Source organism: Cyprinodon tularosa, unplaced genomic scaffold (assembly GCF_016077235.1).
Source record: "Cyprinodon tularosa strain WSP-4 unplaced genomic scaffold, ASM1607723v1 ctg130, whole genome shotgun sequence".
Classification (NCBI taxonomy): domain Eukaryota; kingdom Metazoa; phylum Chordata; class Actinopteri; order Cyprinodontiformes; family Cyprinodontidae; genus Cyprinodon; species Cyprinodon tularosa.
In genome coordinates, this window is record NW_024038115.1 from 589,841 (window position 1) to 601,480 (window position 11,640).

The window sequence follows — 11,640 nt, forward strand, 5'->3', positions numbered from 1 at the left end:
CATTTACCCTCTCTATAATAAAATTCTATGAAATAATTTAGTTTTGCTTTAAAAATCGAATAATTATTTGTATATGTTTACTCCCCAAATTCTTCCTCAAAATATCTACTAAATTAATCTTTTCCTTAATACATTCAAAGTGTCTCTTAATATATCTTCTCTCGCTTTCATATTTATGACATTCCAGTATAACATGTTCTATTGTTTCATATTTTCCACAGAAATCACATTTGCCAGTAGTATGCTTTTGAATTTTGAAGTATTTAAGTAAGTCATGTATGCCCTAATCATTGATGACTCTCATTTCATGTTTGAGCAAAAATCAGAAAGTAGGTCGTTTGTGCGCCCAGAAAAAAATACATTCTTCAATCCCTCCCCTTGGGTATCCCCACCAAATACTTTAAACAATTTGAAGCACTTTGTAAAAAATTATTTTGGAACGGCAAAAACTTCAAAGGAAGCAAATAGAAAAATAAAAACTATAAAAACCAACAGAAAAAGGTGGTAAGGGTCTTCTAAATATGCTGCTTACTATTTTGCCTTTAGCTTAAGAAACATGGCACATTGTACACATATCCCTGAAAAAGCTCCTCTATGGTACTTCATAGAATAGTAATTTTACACGTTGTTACCCCATTGCTCTTGTCTGCCTGAATGCCATCAAATGCTCAATCTCATCCTATCATATCACATATACAGGAATTCTGGAGAAAAATGTCTATTTAAGATAAACTCATATTTCACTGACTTCTGGAATTTGGAACAACCCTACTCTGGAAAAAAAAGTCGGTGAATAAAGGGATACTTACTCTGAGTCTTTTTATTTTAATTTTTCTTTAACCTTTATTTAACCAGGGAAAAAAACACAAAAAACATTGAGATTAAAAACCTCTTTTTCAAGAGAGTCCTGGCCAAGAAGCAGCAAAGTTACATAAAAAACAGAGATACGTTAAATTAAATGACAGGTACATAAAAAAGTATCAAGTAAAACAATTACAAATCATTGAGGCTGCTTCAAATTCTTTCAGTTTCAACTTAAAAGCATTTAAAGATAAAAACTTCCAGTTTCTTGGAAAAAAATTCCACGCAGAAGGAGCTGCATAGCTAAAGGCTTTCTTCCCTAGTTCTGTGCAGGGAAAAGGAACAGTGAGCAACAGCTGATCGTTGATCTCATGGCATAAGAAGCCATGCTTTTCTGTGTAAGTTAGGTACAAATATAAGAAGGCAGTAATCCAAGGAGGGCCTTGTAAATAAAAGTGTACCAATGACACTGCCTTCTCGTAGAGAGGGAAGGTCATCCCACCTGAGAGTGCAGGTCACAGTGATGTGTCATGGCTCTACAGTTTGTGATGAACCTTAATGAAGCGTGGTAAACAGAGTCCAACTTTTGAAGACATAAAGAAGAAGCATTCTTATAAAATATTGCTAATAATCTAAGACTGATAAAAACGTTGAAGAGACAAGGCGCTTTTTTACTCCAAAAGAAAAACATTAATTTATACGAAGGAGGATTATCTTAGCCTTTTGGCAACTTCATTGAGCAGTTAAGTCTGTCCAATAATAAATTTTGGAGGTTCCCTCAATTAAGACATCTCCTGGTCACCATCTTTGACTCACCTCAAACCTCACCCCAGATTTATTTTATGCATTTAAACACTTCTGGCTATGATATTATCAAAGCTCTGAAAGCAACATGGGAAAAAGATTTGGGTGCTTTGGGTAATATTAATATTGCTAAACATGTCTCCAGAGTTATCAGAATAAGAATAATACAGTTCAAGATTTTTCATGGTTACTACTGGTACCCCAGCAGACTGCTTAGACTAGGGTCTGCAGATGCTGGAGGTGTAACTGGCTGTTAGGGGACTTAATTCATGCACTGTGGTCATCCCAAAAGGTAAGAGCTTTTTGGACTTGGATCCTTATGTATATTTTGGAGTTAGCAAGGACTGACTATACTAGGGGGAAAAAAAACAACAACCCCAGGCTAACAGGGTCCAAACAAGCATCCTGATTGGCAAACAGATAATAATGAGAAAGTGGAAAGATGCTGAAGTCCCATTATTTCAGGATTGGATCTCAGAACTGGGAATGGTGGCAGCTTTTAAGAAAATATAATACAGTCTAATGAATAAGATGGACAAGTACAATGAAACAATGGGGAAAATTTCTACAATATCACTCATTACATGCAACTTGGTTAGTGTTTCACCTACTTTACTGTTGCCAAGCTGTATTCTATCTTGACAGATGTTTTTTATTTGCAATATATTCTTATGCATATTTGACTGCATGTGTGTATTTCATTTACTATGGGGGTAGGATGAAGGTGGTGAGGGCACCTCAATAGTAATGTGGACAATAATCTGGACATTTTGATTTAAAGATTATGATTCCTCTTATGTAAATGGTACAGTGGTCACTAGTCAAATCTCCATGCTGAAGTTTTACTTTTGATACACAAACGTTGCCCTGGGCTTTTTTTTTGGTTGTGACTGTCAGGTCTTTCAGCCCACAGATTTTTTAATTTGCTGTTGTTTGCACTTGTTTTTATTTATAACATTAAATAATGCTGTTTCTCCCTTTTTTCTCAATTTTCTGGTGACAAAACAAAAGGATTGAGAGATATGACATGTTTTAGTGTGAAATCCTCTTAATAACCTGTAAAAGTGAACAAACTTAATTTATACAGCAAAACAGTTATAGTAATCAAAAAGAAAAATAAGTCAAATGACAGCAAAAAAAAAGTGTGAATTTTTATTTCAACTTGACCTTACATTTAAAGATGCTCTTAAAAGTGGGCACATCTGTTTTGAAAAAAACACAATTTAAAATTAAAGCATAGAAATAGACTTTGATAAATACTTTTAAAACATTTTATACATGCATACAATTTCAATATATATCACATAAAATAAAATAATAAAACTAAAACTACTGGTAAAGAACCAGCAATAAACTAATTGCATAAGAATGCACAGTCTTGAGCTAATGCTTTGTTGATGTACCTTCCAATTTAATTACAGCATTTAGTTTCCTTAGCCATCTTAAGGAATCTGATTAATCTCAAATACACTTCAGCTGACCCTGTAGACATTTCCAGGCAGTTTCTCTTTTGCACCCTTCGTTTAAGCCATAATTTACGACGACGGCCGAGTCCTGTAAAAGAAGACTGAATACTGAAATTACATCAAAGGTGGTTCAACAAACGTTACAGTTTGTACGCTTCTACAACTCAATGGTTCCTGGTTTTTTATTTCTCATATTCTCTCTTAAGGCTGTTGGAATCTAGAGGATAAATGTCACTTTATTGTTTTGAAAAGGTTTGTAAGTTGTTCATTGTGGATCACCTTTTTATTTTAGTAATAAAATCCTAGAATTTTCACAGGTATGGTTACACATTTATGATCCACAAAAGATCTTCATTCATACACAAGCAATTGCATATCACTTCAGAAATAGTTTTATGTGAGCGCTGATGACTTCACGCAACTTCAAAAATTCAACTTCATAATATCACTTTAGAAAATATGTTCTTTGTCTAAAAAAACTCCTCCACAACAATATAATAACAAAATTTGTCTTCTTTTATAAGGTCTCGTTGTGTGTTAGGAATCAAGTTTGACATAAACCTTATCCCTGGAGAAAATTTTTATGGCCTCTTCAATCTCAGAGAGCGTATAATCCAGCTGAGCCCGGCGTGTCCGAACACTGAGACTGTCCGTCTTTAAGGGGAGGGAGAGCAGCTCGGTTACTAATGAGCGGTGGGCTAAGGGAAAGAGATGAAGAACAGAATTTGCAATGTTAGAACTTCTGCATACACTCCGCCTGATGGTAACAGTAGATCTGTTTATTTAAAGAAGACCTACTGTCTTTCAGGGACTTGAGTTTCTCCTGCCTCTCGCTTTCAGGCATCAATGAGTGACCCGCTGGGATGGAAGGGTCAGGTGCATTCCTCTTCCTTTCTTCCTCCTCTTTGCGCCATTGCTGCTTTCTTTCCTCAAGACTGCATTTTAACGGCAGTGAAACAGTAGAGAAAAGCTTCTGGTTAAATTACCGCTTTACCAATGTGAACCCAATATAAGAACCTGTTTAATTTCTTCCTATTTCAAAGCAACATTTTCAGACAGTTGCACATCAGTCTGGGTTTGACACGAAGTTCATCGTTTTCATTAATGATTCAGTTCATTTTATCTATATTGTGCCAATTTACAAAAAATGTAACCACAGAACTATTTACATGTATCAACAGACTTATCAACTGTAATTAATCCGACCATCAGTTGTAACATAGTAAAGTTGGGCTCAGTTCATCATGAAAATGAGTAAAACATTTTCAATCAAGGAAACTCGGTTGACTGGGTTCAAGCCACTGACTTTACAGCCATCCCTGAAGCTGACCAAGAATGAGGCCACAGCGCAAAGGAAAACTACATGGCAGTAAATTAGTAGTAAAAAACAGAAACGTCATGTTCATTAAAGTAATAAATCATTTTGAAAGAAATTTGTAGTATCCCTAATTAGAATTTGTTTTGGTTCTACTCGCCTTTTGGGCAAACTGACCGACCCTCATATAATATGAGCCCCTGAGACATTTTGCCAAAGAAAAAGGATTATGAAGTTTCTATAAACCCTTAAATATTATTAGTCATTTGGCTCAAAAAGAGAAAAATTCCAAAGTTTTATGAACAAAGAGTGCCACAAAATAAAAAGAGCAGATTTCAGTAAGAGCAGATGTCTCAGTGGGCCATATACAAGGAATGTTTTCACAGGCGAGCAATGCTGGGAGTCAAATGTTTGCAACATCTAAAAAAAAAAAAAACAGCTTTTCACCAGTATCAATGGGTGGCATCTAGTTTTGCAATGCAATTTTGTATTTTTTTTTTTTTTTTTTATAAAAATGCTTGAGGGACCCTGGACTACCAAGGTCAAGATGTCATCAGAGGTTCTAATTTCTTTCCCCAGCTTGGAAAACTGCATTGGATGATTATGTTTTAGGTGCAGATAGATGTTGGTTTTAATGCCACAGTCATTCAGTTTAAATCCATAGTGCGTCCAAACTTCAACTGTTGCATTCAGCTTTGAAACCACTTAAATTCGTTTTTTCAAACTCTCAAGCTTTCTGTCTCCTGCTACTCATCTGTTAAGGGGCAGCATGAAATGGTTAGTGGAGACTGATGCACTGAAGTGAAACATTTTGTCATCTGATCCGGTTAGAGGAAGGAGAAGCATGCAAACCGAAATCCTCAAGCTTATTTAAATCCATCATAAAAATGACTGATTTGTTGTTTATTGCAACAGGCCTGCTGTCCTCCATAATGACTATGACAAAGAAAATAACAAAAGGTGGATAAAGGACGCATGGTAAGTTTAATTCAGCCTGGTTTACAAAAAAGCTAAGAATCAAATTAACAGAACTTCAAAATAGTAAATTGGGGAAATGACAAGTACAGTAATAAAAAGCAATGCTGATAAAAGATCTCGTTAAAAAAAAGTCCACACTTTCATGTTCATTAGGTAAAAATAGTACAAAGTTAATGTAACATAAGTAATTTACAATAAGTTATGTGACAGCAGGTTATAAGAAGGTTAAACTATGGTTTAAATACTCACTACAGAGGGACCTGGCCTTTAACTGCGCTTGGGACTGGTTTATCCTTGAGGTTTGTCAGTGACTGTGAACGACGAAGGTTGGTTTTTCCAGCTGCCCGGGCATTATGCTTCACAAAGTCTATTGTCTGACCCCGCACCTGAAAACATCATTTAAAAAAGAAGATAATGCAACAAACATCAATCTAGCTACATCTTCTCATTGCAATCAACTTCTTTTTAACCTCTCCTACTGAGTTATTTTCATGGAAAAAAATATTTTCAGACGGTTTTAATTAAAGGACATCATAAAAAAAAAAACTGACTTCATGACTGTATGGTAATAACTTTGTGAAACCTTACCATTAAGTCATGGTCCTGTGTAGAACTGGAAGAGGCTGAGCGCTGCAAAGCCACAGTCGAAGGTCTTGGTAGTGTAGGAGAGCCTGCTTTAGAGTGGGCCCTCAGGAACTTTTGACACTGAGGCTTAACTGATGGACTAGAAACCTAGGTGAAGTAAATGCAGGTTCAAACATAATAAGGAAAATAAGATTTGCTCAGACCTCAGGGAGAAGATGTAATCCTTGCCTCTAACTGTGCCATAAACCTGGAAGGGACGTTTTGGTATTTTGTGGAGGTCCATAGAGCTTTGACTGGGATAGAACGGGTCTGGATTCTCTCAGCTTCCTGCTCTTTGCAGCGTTTCTGGATCTCACGGAGTCGACGTACGTTCTCTTTACCAAAGTCATGTACTTTCTGTTCTACGAGGACAAGCAACAAAATCTGTCTTAATACATTTTAATACACTAAAGCACTGGTCTAAGGCTCTTCGGTCTATGTCCTGCAACTTTTGTCTCTGCTTCAACATTATTAGCACATCTACATAGAGCACAGCTGCTTGCTAAAAAGAGAGTTTAGCCATTTAGTTCAGGTGTATATTGGCGGGGAAACATCTACAGGCTGCAGGACACCTGTCCTAGAGGATTGGAGTTTTAGACCATTGCTCCATATACTTTATTTACAGTTTTACATGTTAACATAACTAAGATATTAATATTACAAGTTTACACAGTTGAATTAGATTGATAAAGCTAGGCTTTTTCTCTTACTATGCTTGGGAACAGGAGTTGCAGAAAACTGGTCCAGTCTTAGTAGTTCTCCCACAACCCCTTTCTGACCACGCTCCAGAATATGAGTGGCATTTGGGCCAATACGAGGGCGGCAGCTCGGGGTTCGAGTACTGTAGCTGTGCGGGTTCAAGACTGGGTCTGGAGAAAGTGGACCCAGGAGAAAGGCCAGGGTCCCATCATGGTTTCCTTCCAAACGGCCTCGAGCTGGAGGAGGTGAGGCTATAAGTTTAAAGTTATTGTGTCTTTTTTTTTTTTCTTCAAACTTGATTAAACAGATGCTGTCCCTTCAACACGACTAAGTTTGAGCTATTTCCAAAAAATCACCTTAGGTTTCTAACACCTAAAGACATGCATAGGTGTCAAATGTTTATCTTTAAAAAAGAAATCATACATCATATTTACTTACATTATTGGGCTTCTTTGCATAAATTAATGAACAACATACATTGAACGTTTTGGTGATGTGACAAAATGTAAGAAATTCAAGGAGAATGAACACTGTCTTGTTTATCAAAGCACCTGCAAGTCAGTCCATACTAACTTCAAACCAGCATTGCCTTTGATATTTCTACCTAGAAAAAAGTCATTCCTGCTAAATCATCCATCTTTACAGTAATGAAAATGTTCAAATAATAATGAAAAGATCCAATGAGCATAAATTTGAGATGACATCCTACAGTACCTGAAACAGGTCGTCTGTAGTACTGCGGAAATAGAGAAGGATCTGGGGGGATTGGCCCAGATATTTTAGAAGGTCCCTCACACATCTGAAAGGACAGAAACCGCTGTAAGAAATACAGTTTCAGTTAAGAAACATTCAAATAAAACGGACGATTGCCGATTTCTTTACCTAACAATAACTGTATTCTTTACATATTTCCAGATAGATACATCTACAATGACTAGGATAAAACATGTTACTGCACTAGAAAAAAATCCAAATCTAGATAAGTCTTTTTTTTTTTTTATTAAGTGCATTTGATTTTGAATTGAGGAGGTGAGTGAGACACTTTTCCAATGGAACAAGACAATTTACACAATTGCATTGTCTTATTTCAAGAGCATATAATCTAATTATCTTATTTTAAGAGTAAAAATACTCATACCATTGGCAAATCATCTTATTTACCTACTCGAATTAATGGTAAAAAGACTTAATGTAATAATTTTTTTACTTATTTCTAGATTGTTTTTGCAGTGTGATTATGTTTGGTTTGTAACTAAATCTGACGATTAGGGTAATTGATTACAGTTTCTAAGTGGATTAAAGGCTGAATAAAGGTTAACATGTAAACAAATAAAACCGATATTAAAAAACAGTAACATATAGCGATGTAAAGGAACAGCTTTCTACGGCTAAACGTAAACCACAGCCATTGTTTGCTCTCTTTAAAGCAAGCTAACCATCATACACTCTTTTCTTCTTCTTCTGTCTATGGATTAAGAGAAACAAAGAGCTATTTTTATTTTCTAAAACCCCGCAGATGCGAAAAGTGTACCTAACAGCCGCGTTTACCTCTTCCAACTGAGTTGTTGTTATCGGTTATCGTTGAGGGATTTTGTTCACGCGCACCACTGACGCCGATCAGCCCTGCACTTGTTGTCCAGTTCCTCACCATGGCAACGGAGCACGCGCAGTCAGATCCAGACCAGATAGAAGTGCAACGATCGAAGGGAATTCAGACTTTGCTCTACCAGACAACGTTTACCAGGTAGTAGGACCATACTATTATGTGTAGGACAGGGCGGGGCCTTTCCACGCACATAATAAAAATCTAAAATAAAAATGACAGCAGGAGCACGTTTTATAGCATATTAATTGAGCCAAAAAGCCAATGTTGCGCCAGGGGCGGAGCTAAAGGGGGGGCCAGGGGTGGCCATGACCACTCTTAGCCAATAATTTGCCACCCCTACCATTTTCCCCCCATAATACTGACAGTGGCAGCAGTAATGCTCTCAAAATGTTTTAACTTTTCATAGATTGACAATTACTTAAAAGAAAAAAGTTAGAACTGTACATTTTTACTATTTTTCAAGGCTGCTTTTTAAAAAAGATGAAGTTGTCCAGTGAGCTGTTCCAAACGAAATGTATTTTTGTTTTACACCTGTGTAAACAAAATGACAAATAAAATCTGTCCAAAGTCTAAAGTCTAAGTCTACTTGACAACAAAAACACTGTGGTTAATTATGCACATCAATATACTAACGTTAAAGATGATAAATACAGAATTCAGGCTCTTTTCAGAACTAGATTTTGTGTTTTATGGGGTAAAGAGAGAATGCAAGTCAGTCTCCACGTAAATCATAGATAAATAACTATTCTTATAAAAGCTTAGTAAGTAAACAATTTTTGTAGATATTAGTACTTGTAAATATCAATTTTATGCAGAATGATTATTGATAAAAGTGGGTAAGTAATGACAATGGAAAAGATATTCGAACAGCAGTCAAACCTGAAAGAACTTTATCCACTATACCTTTTATCTAGATGGATGTTTAATTATATGCGTCTATTTGTTAGCAAAGGCTGTAGAAAAGTATAGTTTGTCTTTATTTGGAAAATATGTTTGTTGTGGTTGTTAATTTTCCTGTTGGATCAGTATAGATTGACCCTAAGGTTCTGGTGCCGATCCGCTGTCAGCCACCCGACAGTGTACATCGGTTATTGCCTGGCCACCCTTATAAAACTCTTCTGGCTACGCCTCTGCTGATCTAACAGACAAAAACTGCAATCCTGTTTTAGTGGTTAAAACATAAAGGTGATTGAAATTTCTAAATAATTGTTGAAGTAAACTGTCTAGGCAGCAATATTTATTACTAATTATTACTTCTTTCACTGCATGTCACCATAAGGAAGTGGCTTAGAGTTACACAACAAAAAATATCTAAAAAAGTACAAATACTCTTAAAAAAATGAAAAAAATATTTGCCCATAATTTGAGCAGGTAAACAGGAATGGGTATTTCTGCTCTTGGTTTCTATTGTCACTTAAAATAAGACAGTTGAGATGTTTTTATTATTACTTTAAACATCTAATATCATCTAGTGTCATCTGCAAATTATCTTATCTCCGTAAATCAAAATACACTTTCTTAAAGAAAAAAGCATCTACTTAAATTTGTCATGATTCTGCTTTTTTTGGTTCTGTTTAATTTTCTTTTTGAGTTTTCATTGGTTTCATTTCCATTTTGTGTTGTTTTCTGGTTGAGTTTGAGTTCTTATGTATTTGTTGTTTACCCGGTACCCTCTGTTTCCCTCTTGTGTCAGTCTCTTTCCCCTAGCTCCCTTCTAGGTTCTTCTGTCCACACCAGCTCCCAGTCAGTTAAATACCCTAGTCTTTTTTCTATTTGGCATATATACTCCTCCTCTTCAGTTACTGTTTGTTAATTCCTCGTAATTTCTTGGCTCATCATGTGTGTTTTCCCTGATGTCTCCTGGATTTTGTTTTTTCTGTATTTTGTTTATGGATTTTTGCTTCTGTTGAAACCTTTTGGATATAAATCTGCAAGAAACCACCTCAACTTCCATCTCTGTATTTGGGTCCTCTTCAAACCTCCACACAACCTGACAAAATGTAAATCTTTAAAGGGGCTAGGAGTACCAGGACCAGTTCTACAGAAGCATTGACCTTGCATTTTAACCTGCTGTAAATCTAAAACTCAAAACATGTTTGGTATGAACCCAGGATTACCTATATAAATAACATTGTAGATCAATTTAATTCTATAAAACTGACCCTATTATATGCTCACATAATGCTTATTAAATGAGCATTTAATGAAATTAGCCTTTGAGGCGCTGTGAGGTTTACAACAAAAGGAGAGGATGTTCATCTAGAGTCGTACACATTATTAGTGAAAACATGATTATATAGATGAAACACAAATATATACACACAAAACAAGAAACATTAAATATAAACACATATTTGCAACAATATAAATTTATGTAGTTCTGATTTTGAGGTTATGGTACAATTTTCCTGATAGTTTGGAAGGATGTACTCTTTGCTAACATTAAGGGCCTATTTTCTTTGGAGCTACTAGGCTTTACTTCAGGATGCACTGGCATACAGGGTGGACTTGCTACCTCTGATACTTTTTCTCATTGGAATTACTAATAAGCAATGTCATTATGTGCACTGACATGAATAACACAGAATGATCCTTCAGCTGTTGGAGGGCGGGGGTTTATTAGGTAGCAAGTGATCATTAAGGATTGTAGTTTAAGATGTGGCTTACTTTTAATGGCTTAGTAAGAGCTTCTGCAGGTCTAGGTTTCTTTTTGAGTGGTTCTGGTCAACAGTTTTTAGAGTTTATCAAAAGTGATCAATAATGAACCAAAGACTAAATCAATGAGGCTGAGACATGTGTGATCCAGCCGATCACCTCAAACTGTTTAAGCATTTCATGTTTCTGAAGGAAGAGTTTTCATAATGCAGTTTTACAGAAAAGGGTGAATAATAAGAAAAATGAAATTATATATATATATATATATATATATATATATATATATATATATATATATATATATATATATATATATATATATATATGTATGTATGTATGTATGTATGTATGTATGCCAAAATCTTCCACATTAAGACAATAAAGGACCTGAAATATTTCAGTTAGTGTGCAATGTTATAGCCTAAATGTAATCGAACTGACGATGCTAAAATAAGATTTGTGGAGTGAAAATAGCCAGCATTTTGTGACATTAATAAGATTTAATTGGATTTTATAGTACTGTATGTTAATGCCAACTTAAATGACGATTTAATATCGGTTGAAATGTTGTATATAGCCAAACGGATAGAGTACCCTAAAACATGGCCACTATATAAGAGAACCCTTATGTTTATTATCATATAACAGCACAGCCACTAAAAGTTTATTCACCAATGACATTTACACAACAG

General features: G+C 35.5%; 1 protein-coding gene across 6 annotated transcripts; it reads right to left on the minus strand.

Annotated features, from left to right (window-relative positions):
- Positions 1–2,731: 2,731 nt before the first annotated feature.
- Positions 2,732–8,395, minus strand: enkd1 (enkurin domain containing 1). 6 transcript variants are annotated; one of them, XM_038277246.1, is made up of 8 exons: positions 8,236–8,395; positions 7,402–7,504; positions 6,699–6,938; positions 6,178–6,350; positions 5,953–6,096; positions 5,614–5,750; positions 3,870–4,006; positions 2,732–3,769 (listed from the first exon to the last, which is right to left on the minus strand). In XM_038277246.1, the coding sequence occupies exons 2-8, from the start codon at positions 7,484–7,486 to the stop codon at positions 3,609–3,611; spliced, it is 1,077 nt and encodes a 358-aa protein (XP_038133174.1). In that variant the 5' UTR covers positions 7,487–7,504; positions 8,236–8,395; the 3' UTR covers positions 2,732–3,608. The 6 variants fall into 6 exon arrangements, with proteins under 6 accessions (XP_038133174.1, XP_038133175.1, XP_038133173.1 ...); XM_038277247.1 differs by having other exon boundaries at positions 7,402–7,486; positions 8,219–8,394; XM_038277245.1 differs by having other exon boundaries at positions 7,402–7,486; positions 8,236–8,392.
- Between the last annotated feature and the right edge of the window lie 3,245 nt (positions 8,396–11,640).

Coding starts and splice junctions, on each gene's coding strand:
- enkd1 (XM_038277246.1), bottom strand. CDS start 7,486: ATGTGTGAGGGACCTTCTAAAATATCTGGGCCAATCCCCCCAGATCCT. Junction 6,351..6,698: donor AACTCCTGTTCCCAAGCATA/GTAAGAGAAAAA, acceptor TTGTCCTCGTAG/AACAGAAAGTACATGACTTT. Junction 4,007..5,613: donor AAAGGCCAGGTCCCTCTGTA/GTGAGTATTTAA, acceptor GTTAAAATGCAG/TCTTGAGGAAAGAAAGCAGC.